At 37.0% G+C, this 13,153-nt stretch overlaps 1 protein-coding gene across 1 annotated transcript in view; it reads left to right on the plus strand.

Moving 5' to 3' along the window:
• Window positions 1–479: 479 nt before the first annotated feature.
• PRCP (prolylcarboxypeptidase) overlaps window positions 480–13,153 on the plus strand; it is an 84,025-nt gene continuing 71,351 nt past the window's right edge. The window contains exon 1 of the mRNA XM_007490887.3: window positions 480–744. Coding sequence (XP_007490949.3) covers window positions 547–744 — 198 coding nt within the window. The 5' untranslated portion in view covers window positions 480–546. The remainder of the gene's footprint in view (window positions 745–13,153) is intronic.

The following is a 13,153-nucleotide window of genomic DNA, read 5'->3' on the forward strand; positions in this document are numbered from 1 at the left end:
ATGGATATGGAGTGATAATAGAGAATAAGATAACAGTAGTGACCTAGAGAGGTGAGGTATGGGATGACAATAGAGAGTAAGATACAAGAGTAGCAAAAGGATGGAACTCCATGGGCAGGGTATGATCCATAGGGGATAGGTACAAGTGAGCAGGTGATAGAGAAAGACAGCGTGTGTATTGGGAAAGGCCGAGGAATGGGCCAGCCTTTTCCCTCATAGGGCATGGTAGATTGAGCTACTTTCCTCTTTTGGGGATCTGGTGGATGGGGCTAACTCAGCATTGGTGCCCAATGGGTGTGGCCTTTTCTCTATTTGGGGCCGTGCTGGGCAGGGCTACTTCCTCTTCACTAATCTGGTGGATGGGGCTAAGCAGCCTCTTGGAGCTTGGTGGGCGGGGTTACTCCCTTGGGGCGGGGAAATGGGTGGGGCTACTTCCTCTCGGGGCCGCGGGTTGGTTGCCTGGCTGGGCTGGGCGGAGCAGCAGGAAGTGGGGTTCTGTAACCCCTTTCTGGCTCCCCAGGTTCTAGTCCACTAGTGTTGGGAGCCATGGGCAGCCTAAGCATTCTCCTCCCTGTCACCTCTGCTTTCTCTCTTCTCTCCCTGGGCCTGCTCCTGCTGAACCCCGCGGCTGCTGCCCCTCACCTGCCTCGGGCTGCCCAGACCCTCCGGCTGTCTAGTTTGCCCAACCACAACTCTGCTCAAGCGGCGGGGATCAGCTATGAGACCCACTACCTGATGCAGCGGGTAAGTGCTGGAGGCGAAAGAGGGCTGTCTTCTGAGGATGCCTTCTCCTCCTGTGACTCTCATTCATAACCCCATGGCCTATTTTGGAAGGTCTCTGGGTCTCCATTCTCATTCCGGAGGATACCCCAAATCTGTTCTCCATCGGGAAAGGGTTCCCTCAACTTTTAAGTGCTTCGAAAAGGGGAGCCGCCACAGTGTTTCCCAAGTCCAGCCCAGGACACCAGCACAATTCTCCAGTTCCCGGGGTTTGGAACCTCGCCCTCAGTTCAAGCTATCCCTCTCCCTGTATTACCCAGATTTCCTTTTTTTTCCCTTTCCCTACCAACCTATAACACTTGCACCTTTCCCTCTAACTGCTTAGCTCGTGTCCCTATTCCTAGTTCCAGGAGATTTAACATTTTCTCCTTAGTTGTAGTGACCCTTTTCCTTCCATTTTTTCTCCCTCTCCCATTACCTTTCTTTTTATACTAGCTTAAAATCCCCCAAACTTTCTCAGCCTAAGTCATCTCTTCACCTATAACATTTAAAGGCTGATGTGAAGTCGGAAACCCCTTTTTTAGTCCAAGAGAGCCCTTTAACTTCATCCCACTCTTTTGAAGTTTTTTTATACCCTTGAAGAGATTTTTCTTTCACCATTCTTCTGAATTTCGTTTTAAAAATGTTCATATTTGTTTATAACACTTGAACTACTCTCTTCTAGCTTAACTTACCTTCTGTGTGAGGGCCAGTGGTTTGAAATATGCATTTTAATTGAAGATATAATTTTTCTTCTTTATCTCATCCCTCCTATTCCTTTTATTTTACTTGCATAAAATACCTGCAACTGACCCAGCCTATCTTTTAGTCTACCGAACTCCTAGCATTTCCAGATAGATGTGAGTCTGAAACTCCTTTTCTTAATACAAGAAATAACTCTAACACCATCCTCTCCATCAAACTAAAGACCTCTTCCTTAGATCAAATAACTAGGGTCATCTTACCAGCTTTTTTTCTTTTCCTTTTTTTTTTTCAATCAGCTTATAACAGTACATCTCCATCTTAGAGCTCAGCTCCTCAGCTCTGGTACCAGGGGTTTGAAATACCTTCCTTATCCTTTTTGTTGTTGTTTAGTCATTTCAATCTTATTGGACTTTTTGTCACTCCATTTGTTGTTTTCTTGGCAAAGATAATGTAATGGTGTGCCATTTCCTTTTCCAGCACATTTCAGATGAGGAAACTGAGGAAAACAAAGTTAAGTAACTTTCCCTGGGTCACACAGCTAAGTGACTAAGGTGAGATTTCAGTTTAGGAAGATGAATCTTTCTGACTTCACACCTGACAATCTATCTACTGAACCATCTAGCTGCCCTGCTTATCCTTAGAGACCTTTCTTCTCCTTATCCCCCTCTCCTTCCTGTTCCTTTTTTTTAACCAGCTAAAAGTGCCCCAAACTCTCCCAGCTCAATTCTTTTTCTCCACCAACATTTTCAGAGAGATGTAAGTGGAAAACCCTATCATAGTCTGAGGGATCCTTATAACTCCATATTTTCCACCAAATTTGAAACCCCTTCATTAGTTAAAGAGATCTTTCTTCTTTTTTCTTACCTTTTAAAACACCTGCACCACCCTGCCAGTGACATTAAAGTCAAATGGAAAGAATTCCTGCAGGTAGCCTATTGACTTAGAAAGCCACAAATTACCATTATCTGATACAAATCCAAATGCATTTCCCTCCCCAGTTACATTTTAATCTTGTTCTGGCCCAACAGTTTTGAGGACCATTTGGGTTCTGGGGCTGTGAGTTTGTTCTATCTGTTCTAGTCTCATTTTTACTTCCAGCTCTAGGTATTCACCACCTTTTCCTTAGTCCATGAGCCCCCTCTTCCTCCATTTCCTATTTCCACTCCAAATTCTTTCTATTTTAATTAAATTGCTAAAGAAATCTAGTGTGAGGTTTGTTGGGGTTGTCTGTGAATATAAATAAGAGGTTTTTAATATAGTTTTCTCCTATGAAACTTGAGCTTTGAGTTTTAAGATAGATTGGAATGTATTTTGGGCTTAGCTTGGCTTCTGGATGAGGCATATCTAGGGAAGATTTTGAGTTTAAAGGCATTCTGTAGAAACATGATGATATTCTTCCCTTGATGATTAGATTTGGACTAAATCATTTTTGAAGTAACACACAGTTCTAACAATCAGTGATTCTAGCTGGAGGTATGTTTATGAGGAATTAAGAGAGAAAGAAGGGAAAGTAAGTTCTCCCACTAATTCACTCCATGAATTTAGGCAAGTAACTTAACTTCTCTAGGCCTTAACTTTGTTGTTGTTGTTATTCAGTCATGTCCAGTTTAATCATGTCAGAGTCTTTGTGACCTTATGGACCATAGCAAGACAGGGCTTTCTATTCTCTACTGTCTCCCAAAGTCTGTTCAAATTCACGTTCATTGTTTCTATAACACTATCATTCTCCCCCTCTCCAGTTCCCTTTTTCTTTTACCTTCAATCTTTCACAAAATCAGAGTCTTTTTTCAGTGAGTCCAATCTTGTCGTTATGTGACCAGATATTTAAACTTCAGTTTCAGTATTTGGCCTTAAGTGCATAGTTTGAATTAATTTCTTTAATTATTGACTGATTTGATTTTCTTACCATCTCAAAAGTCTTCTCCAGCATCACAATTAAAAAATGTCAGTTCTATGGTCCTCTGCTTTCCAACTCTCTCACATCCACACATTATTACTGGAAAAACCGAAGCTTTGCCTGTACAGGCCTTTGTTGGTGAGGTAATATCTGCTTTTGAGTATCCTGTCCAAATTTGCCATAACTTTTCTTCCAAGGAGTAAGCATCTTTTAATTCTCATAGCTTCATTGAGCTTTTCCAGGAAAAAAACCTGTGATCTAGGGAGAGGGGGCTTGAGCTTTCTTTTCTCTAAATTGAGCAGCAAAACAGATTAGATAATGTCTAAGGTCCTTTTCAGGTCTGTTATTCTGTGAATTAATGTGATTGGAATGTTTAGAAAATGGTTATTTATGATGAAGAGAATTGTATCAAATGAGAGTAGATTTTGGACTATAGTTTGGAAAACAATGACCATAAAATGGGAAGTACAAAGTAAATGAAAGAATTGTGAAGTTCCTGCTTTTTTATTGTTGCTGGGATTTCATAGTTTTGGTAAACTGTCTGAAAAACTTGCTACAGTGATCCAGATTAGTAACTGTTATAATTTAGAAAGTTGACTGAGCAACGCTTTTATTAGCTTTTCTTATATCAGTTTTGAATGACCAGTGGGTGAAGTAGTCAAGATATATATCAGATGAATCCTTAAGTCAATTTGTATTTTGCTTATGGGTTTATATTTACAAGATATTATATCTTTTAGGACACAAAACAGGGGAATTGGTAGTTAATTAGAATTGTAAACTATCCTTCCTCATTTCCCAGAACACTTTGATTGTTACAAGTGGTTGTTTTGGGGAGAAAATAACCCATATGTTGTATTTATTATAGTATTAGTAGTTAATTTTTGAACCATAGATTTTCATTCTGTTATTCAATGTGTATCTTCAAGCAAATATTATTTATATTGTTTAACATTTGTCTTTAAACCATTGTGCCTTCTAGAAAGAAGCAAAGAACAAAGCTACATCATGACTGTATTAATACTGTCAAAAATTTTATATAGATGATCTCTATTTGTTATTTCAAAGTATTTGAGAGTTAATAGCTAATGTGAATTATCACATTTTAAAAAAATCCATAGTTTTTGTCTTTGAATCTATTATAGGTATTGGTTTTAAAGCAGAAGAGTGGTAAGGTATAGGCAATTGGGGTAAGTGATTTGCCAAGGGTCACATAGCTAGGAAAGTTGGATTTGAACCTAGGACCTACCATCTCCAGACCTGGTTCTCTCTCCACTGAGACATTTCAAGGCAACAGAGTAGTAAGACTTAGGCAATGGGGGTTAAGTGACTTGCCCAAGGTCACACAGCTATGAAGTATCTGAAGTCACATTTGAACCCAGGACCTCCCATTTCTGGGTCTGGCTCTCAACCCACTGAGTCAACTAGTTGTCATTGTCACATTTTTTAAAAGGTTGTTTTTTTAACCTATAGTTATTAACATACCCTCATTTCTTTTAAAATGTAGTACTTTGAGTTCATAAAAGGAGAGAAAAAAACCCAAATTAAAAAAAAAATTTAAAAGGAGAGAAAAATATGTAGACACATTTAATTCAAATATGTTTTAATTGCTAAGTGATCAAAAACTCCACTGAGTTTTTTTAAAATTAACTTTATCATTATATACTCATGGTTTTTAGTAAGCATTTCACTGTACAGACAATAGTTGTAGGTTTAAATTGCCATTAACCAATAGTGTGACCTTGAATAAATCACAACTTCCCAGTGCTTCAGATTCCTTGAAGAACAGAATGAAGAATGAATGAAGTTTTGTTTTTTTTCCTGGGTGACTTCTACCTTTGAAATTTTTAGATTGTGTGGTTACAGTCTGCTTTACTTCTTAAAAAAAGGAAGCCCTAAACCAAATGAAACTGAAGACTAGGTTTACTTAATTGTTGTTGAGAGAATTATTTCCCTTTTCTTTTTTTGTTCAGTTTTTTCCATTTTGTGTGGGAGCAGTTTTTTTCACTTCCTCCAAATCTTGAGATTTTGTTCATTTGTTAGAAAAAACTTAAAACAAAACCGAGTTTTTATAGCAAATACTTTAATTGTAGACCACTGTATAATGTTATGTGAATATTGAAATAAATATTTATATTCCATGAGTTTTGGGGTCAGAGAATCATAGAAATTGGTTGTAATGGCTCCAGCAATCATCTAGTGTAATCCTACCTTGTTTTATAGATTCATTAAACATTAAACAAACATTAAAAGTGCCTACCATGTGCAAGGCCTTCAGCTTCATGCTGGAGATATAAAGACAAACATGATAAATAGTCTGTTCTCAAGGAGCTTATGTTCTATTAGGAGACTTGTATGCAGCTAAGTAAATAAATACAAAATATTTTTCATCATTCAGTTGTGTCTGATTCTTCATGATCCCATTTGGAGTTTTCTTGGCAAAAATGCTGGAGTGGTTTGCCATTTCCTTCTCCAGATCATTTTTCAGATGTAGAAACTGAGGCCGACTGAGTTAAGTGACTTTCCCAGAGTCACACAGCCAGTAAGTGGCTGAGGTGGTATTTCAATTTAGGAAGATGAGTCTTTCTGAATCCATCTCTTTTAATATTGATGGTGGAAATGGAGGATGATCTTGAGAATCTTTCATGGATTCTTCCTTGTAAATTTTGGAAAGGATATGAAAGAGTTGCACAGGATGGGGCAGCTAGGTGGCTTAGTGGATTGAGTGAATTCTTTTTTTGGGGGCGGTACTGGAAAATTCTCACATAGTACATTAGCTACTGAGGGGAGGGAATGCAAATGTGGTGGTTTGGGCTATTAGTGCTGATGAGACTAGGATACAAAAGGCACATGGCAGATCTCTTCCATCCTTTAGTATAGTTTGCCTCAATTTCATGGTAAACTTTTTAAGATCTTTTTCTCCTAACCTCTTCGCACAGACTTTGTACTCTTTATAATAGCTCATTATTCTTTTCTATTATTATTTGCAAATGAGCTTGTACTCTACACTGTGGTATGTCTTTTGGCTGCTGTGGTGGGTGAAAGATGAAGTAACTGAGGAATCAGATTTGAGCTTCTGTAAGCAATGCATACCAATTGCATAATGAATTGGAATTAAACCTTCTCACCATTGGTACTGGATCCCCTGAATATAGGGGAGATGGATTTTTATGAATTAAACATAATCAAATAAGACCAATTAATTAAAAGAAAACAACTGGGATACAAAATTAGACAACAGGATTTCTAGTTGGAAGAATGATTTAGGGACTTTCCAAGTTGGGACACGGAGAGTGATCAGATACAATTCCCCAGAATCAGAAAAGTAAGAGTTCCCCCACGCTCTCCCCCAAGTGATTATTCAATCAAAGGAATATTGAAACAATAACTGGTTAACTACCATGGGACCAGTTTTTATATAAGACATAGGTTGTTTGAGATGTATAATTTTGAGAAAACTCTTGGCATCTATCTTCAGATCTGATTGTGTTTCTTGTCAGTATTACCTAGGTCCTCAGTTAAAAGTCTCTAAGCAGCAAGTAGAGGTGCCTCAGCTTCCCAGCCATGCAGGGTTAGGTTCAAACAATGGAAGAGTTTCTTGCAGTTCCATAATTGTATGTAATTATCTCACAAGATAGAAATTGCACTAGATTCATAATTGAATAGAAATGGAACTGAGCTTGAGCCAGAATTGAGTCTCAGGAGTCAGTGTGGCACTCTCATTTCCCACTAACACTCTCACTGCCATGACTCTTTGCTGGGCAAGTGTTTGTTAACTAAAATAGTTTTGAAGGGGCAGTTGGATGGCCCAGTGGATGAAAAGCCAGGCTCAGAGATGGGAGGTCCTGGGTTCAAATTTGACCTCACATACTTACTAGCTGTGTGACTCTGGGCAAGTCACTTAAGGCCCATTGCCTAGCCTTTTCCACTCTTCTGCCTTGGTACCAATACACAGTATTAATTATGGGACAGAAGGTAAGGGTTTAAAAAATAGTTTTCATCTTTTTTATTTCATTGTAACTATTGTACAAGGATTAAAATTCTCTGTGAAATGGTGGTAGAATTAATGTCTTTATTTTGGCCCATTACTTCTCTATCTCTTTCCCTTTTTTTTTTTGAGTCAGTAGCTTATCTAGAGAATTTAAGTTTGAGCTACATTAATTGTATGATGTCATCTTCTTTTTTTCTTTTTGTTTATAATTTGATCTTTATTCTAATCAGTTGGATTTAAGCACATAGCAGATTCTGAGGTGATTTCAAATATGTAACTAGTCATTCTCTGTCTTTTAAGATTTAATCAGGAGGCAGCTAGGCGACTCAGTGGATTGAGAGCCAGGCCTAGAAATGGGAGGTCTTAGATTTAAGTCTGGCCTCAGCCACTTCCTAGCTGTATGACCCTGGGCAAATCTCTTAACTCCCATTGTCTAGCCCTTACCACTCTTCTGTCTTGGAACCAATACACAGTATTGGAAGATGGAAGATAAGGGTTAAAAAAAAGTAAAAATAAAAAGATTTAATTAATTTAATTTTTGATGATGATTTTTGGTGTTCCTTATGGCCAGGGCCATCTGATTTTGTTCTTAAAGTCAAGTGTTCATGATATATAGACATTGGGCACACCAAAACACTATAAGTCTGACTTTTTTCATTTCCTGAACTTGAATTATATTTTCCAACAGAATTTTCATTTAATTTTTATGCCTTAATGGTGAAGTATAAAGGTTTGTGGAATCGTATCAAGTATTTCATTGCCTTTCTCTTCTTCCTCTTCTGCAATACATGTTGGCACAAAGGTTTCAACTATCTTCTTGGTACTGTTAGTACTTATGCTAATTATTATGAGAGCAAGGAAGAGAGGAAACTATATCTTATAAAATAATATTTCTTGATAGATTTGGTTACATAATGAAACCAATTTCTTGAATCCTTTAATCAAGGGGCAATATTATATAAAAGTGAAACTATTGGACTCAGGAAGACCCGAGTTCAGATACTATATCCCAATAGTTTTATGAATGAATGAATGAAAAATGATCAAGTACTTTGTTCAAATCACTTTACATGCTGGATGAAGTATACCTGTTTACACAGGCTTATTATTTATTTTTGTTTGAAACCCAGTTTTAAATTACTTAATCCCAATTTAAAACATAGGTGTATATATATATCTTGATATATGACTATATGCATATATTTAGTTATTATAGCCAATTTCCATTAATATACAAATGAATCAGCTATTTTGCATCACAATTCTATTGCTTTCAGAGGCTAAAACAAATGAGTCTGTTACAGCCTCTTTATTTTCTGCCTATGTTATATTAATTTCTCAGCCTGGATTGTTTGGACAATTCTACTAAAGTCCTATAAGAACATTTTCTTAGCAGGAATACATATGTGAATATAACTCAATGTGTTAAAGTTATATATTATTGTGTATTCTTAGGTATAATTTCACTTAATCATCCTTTGCTTATACATGTATATATATATATATACATATACATATATATATTAAATCCTTACTTTCTGCCTTAGAGTCAATACTATGAATTGGTTCCAAGGTAGAAGAGTGATAAGAGCTAGGCAATGGGGGTGAAGTGACTTGCCCAGGGTCACCCAGCTAGGAAGTCATATTTGAACACAAGACCTCTCGTCTCTGGGCTGGGCTCTCAATCCCCTGAGCTACCCAGCTGATCCCCCCTTACCTTATATTTTACTCCTTCTACTCTAAGCTCCATTATTTTCTTTAGCAACCAGTATCTTCCCTCTGGATCCCTCTAGAGTCATAGGGAAGATTGAGTTCATGGAATAGAATATCAATATTTTACCTACCTGCCACTTAGTTTGTGTTGAAAAGCATTGTTCCAGAGGATGTGCTGATTTTAACTGTGATAGTGTTGATGCCTTTTTTGTTTACCTCATTTTGTAGAGCATGAAGCAAAAAATATCATGTGCCTGCATTTTATTTTTTGTGTGCCTGTATTTTAGTATGGAATCATAGCATAGGGATAGCAATAGCAAATGGACTTCTGGTTTCATTGTTGTAGGAAACTCTTGGATGATGAAATGGTTTCTACCAATGTGAGCCACACCTTCCTGGTTCCAAGGCCAGATCTCTATCTACTACATCTCTCTCATCACAGGCTCTTAAATGGTGGCATCATATCAGGTTTTAAATTTAGTGATTACTCTCAATTCCATCTCATAAATTCTAGGTTAAATAGCATCTCAGAAGGGAAAAAAGTAGTTGCATCTAAGTTTAGATTAATTTAAACAGATATGACAGTGAAAGGTAAATTCTGCCAGGTTATACCAGGGTAGAAAAGACTTTCGAGGTGATCCAGTGACGGATTAAATTTATTCTACAAAGATCAGCCTAACTAAATATGCAGAAGCTCTTTACTAATTTTAAGGTTTACATAGCTTGGCCACTATGTGATAAAATCTTTGGTCACAGCAATCTATAAAATATGATTATATGTCACTGATGACTAGAGATTTTGAAATATTGACAATATTTAGTAGTTTGCTAACTGAACATCTATACTAGTTAGGTAGTATTAGGGTCTAAAACCAGCATCGTCTTTGTTCAGCTTCATTTTGGGACAAAATCATGAGTCACTGAACAGTTAATATAAAGATTAATTTGCCCTAATATAGCAAAGGCAGGCAACAAGAATACAGTGTTACTGAGACAGGCTCTCTTGCTGGTCAGCAGCCTGGTGACTTGTGTTACCATAGTAGGAGGAACTCTTGTGTGAAGAGGGCTTTTTATGCCTTTAGATTACTAGGAAGCTTTATTAAGGGAAGAAAAAGCCAATCATATAGGACAGTTTTGATACCTTTCAGGGAAAGCTAATCCCTGTTAACATAGGAAAAGGAACCCTGGCAGGTACTAGGCCTATTATAATTGGAAAGGAGAATAAAAAAATGCTCATTAATTAAAATTTTTTTTAAGTTTAAAAATGAAATTAAAAAATGCTTACATAAATTCAGTTCACCAATACCACAAATATTCATCTACCTAGTCCCATGTTGGCAAATCTATGACATGTGTGCTGGAGGGGCTGCTCCCTTCCCCCTCTCTACACACCTGAGGATATTTCTCACATGCCTCGCCTCTCTGCTTAGAAGCCAATGGGTATGCTTCTTCCCTCCCCTGTCTAGGGTAAAGGGGTAGCTCATAGACTGAGGGTTGTAGTTTTGGCATTAGGTCTCTAAAAGGTTCACCATCACTGGTATATATATATATATATATATATATATATATATATATATATATATATATATATATATATATATATATATATATAAGACTCCTAGTTTGACCTGGGAAGAACAGAGGAAGAATGAAACAATTTTAAGAACCTCCCTCCCTCCCTCCCTTCCTTCCTTCCTAAGTATTGATTCCAAGGGGACAGAATACTAAGGGCTAGACAATGGGACTTAAGTGACAGAACTATGAAGTTTTTGAGGCAAGATTTGAACCCATGTCTTTCCAACTCCAGACCTGGCTCTATCTACTGAGCTACTTAGCTGCTCCTTCAAGTACTTTTGATACTAGTGATCCTGTTGCTGTGCTGTAGGTTAGATACTGTGCAATGGGAGTTTTGACTCTCAGCTGAAAGAAATGAACGGAGTTTTAAGGGAGCATTCTAACCAGTATTTACTGAATGTTAATGTTGGACTAGGTTCATAACAATTAGGGATTAGAGCAGGACTCAGCAATCCATGACACATGGCCTAGTTACCTTTTAAAAAAATGAATGACTCATTCTTTTTTGTGAACGTCCACATATTTTCTGTAATGCTTAGGCCCTGCTTTGCAAGCTATGTTCTTTAGGGTGCCACTTCATCTTTGCTTTTTAAGAATTACCATAGTCCAGTTTTTCACTTGATTTAAAAAAAATAAACAAATGAATTTTTAAATAATTCTCTTTGGAATATGAAAAGAATTTTCTCTCCTTGATTCCTATAATTATTTGGTGTGATAATTAAAAAAATTTTAAATTATAGTATTTTTTGGTGAACTGAGAATGGAATTTCATTCTATTGGTTTTCTGTGTATTCTCTACCTATATTTTGTCATTCGTTTATAATATTTCTGAGAAACTTTTCTAAATGATTTCCAAAAGTTTAGCATTATGGGTTTATGTAATTCTTTTTTTTTTTTAAACAACCCTTACTTTCTATCCTAGAATTGACACTAAGTTTGCGCTCCAAGGCAGAAGAGGGGGAAAGGCTAGGCAATGGGGGTTAAGTGACTTGCCCAGGGTCACACAGCTAGGAATTGTGCAAGGCCAGATTTGACCCCAGATCAGGAAGACCTCCTGACTAGGTCTGACTCTATCCATTGTGCTATTTAACTGCCCAATTTGTGTAATTCTTAGTGGACACTCCTTAGTTTCGAGTTCTTGGAATGATGAATGAAGCATTTATTAAGCACTTACTAGATACAAAACACTGTGTTAAAGATACGAATATAAAAGTAATAATAGTCCTTGTTTTCCAAGAGTTCACATGATAATAGAAGAAACAATACATGGATGGTTGCAGCTGTAAACCAAATGGTCCTTAGTGGGAAGCAACCAAGCAGATAGTAATGCTTCTTCTTTAGTGGCATCATTTAAGGCTCTTGCACTCAGGGTCTGGATTGTCTTCATTGTGATCTGAGGAGGGAATGTGAGGTCCAGGTTGTAGTAGTGGTTGAATTTGCTTGGCACATCTTGCCCCCTGTCATTTTACAATGGAGACCCAGAGAGAGGTGAGTACTTGTTGAAGGTAACATAAGTAATAATGAAGTCAGGATATTTTTTGAGAGAGATGGGGATGGAGAAGACACCAATAATAGTAGGCAACTGGAGTTGTAATCTTTAGTAGATGGAAAAAACAAAGTACTTAATGCTGCCTTTGGTGCTAATTAAGTAACAGTCAAATCATAGTCTCAAGATTTTTTAAAAATAGTGTTGGTATTTGTCACGGAGTTGTCTTAACTTTCATGTTTTCCTGATAGTATACAACTGGAGCTTTTGGCAAACAGCACTGTGACTTAATAACCTCATTTAAACAAGGAATGACAATGAAGACAATGGCTTTTACTCAGCAGATGGGAAAGTGAGGAAGTACTTGTTTATTAGTGAATTTTTATTTTTAAGCATTGTATACTGTGGGTCACACTGCAGACACTGCCTTTTAAAACTCTAGGAAATGACTTACTTCCTTTACAGTGAGGGCTTTTTCCTTTCATTGAGCAGCTAGTACAGTATCTATAAAAGGTAATTAAAATTATTATTCTCCCTTTCACAGTATTTTTTCTTGTACAATTGATTTAAAATATTAGTGGTCAATATGAAAATAGCCAGTTTGTGACAGATTTAAAAGTACCTTTGGTTTTAACTTTTTTTAGAAAAAAATAAATTTTAATTTTATAAATGACTAATTTTTTAAACCTATTGGGTGCTCAACAAATAGCCATTAATTCACTTTCAAACATCTGTATTTTGTTTTGCTTATTTCAAAAACTATGCTTTATTTTAGGGATTTTGATGTGTGTGGCTATATTCCCAGTCTATAGCCTCCCTTCTGATAAAGGATTGAGAAATTATATCTATGCATGCATGGCAGCTGGGTAGTGAAATGGAAAAAGTGCTGGACCTTGGGTTAGGAAGACCCATGTTCTTTGAGTTCAACTCTGGCTTCAGATACTTAGTTGCTAGGTGATTCTGATCAAGTCAGTAAACTCTTGTTTGCCTCAGTTCTTCATCTGTAAAATGAGCTGGAGAAGGAAAT

Source organism: Monodelphis domestica, chromosome 4 (assembly GCF_027887165.1).
Source record: "Monodelphis domestica isolate mMonDom1 chromosome 4, mMonDom1.pri, whole genome shotgun sequence".
In the NCBI taxonomy this organism is placed as follows: domain Eukaryota; kingdom Metazoa; phylum Chordata; class Mammalia; order Didelphimorphia; family Didelphidae; genus Monodelphis; species Monodelphis domestica.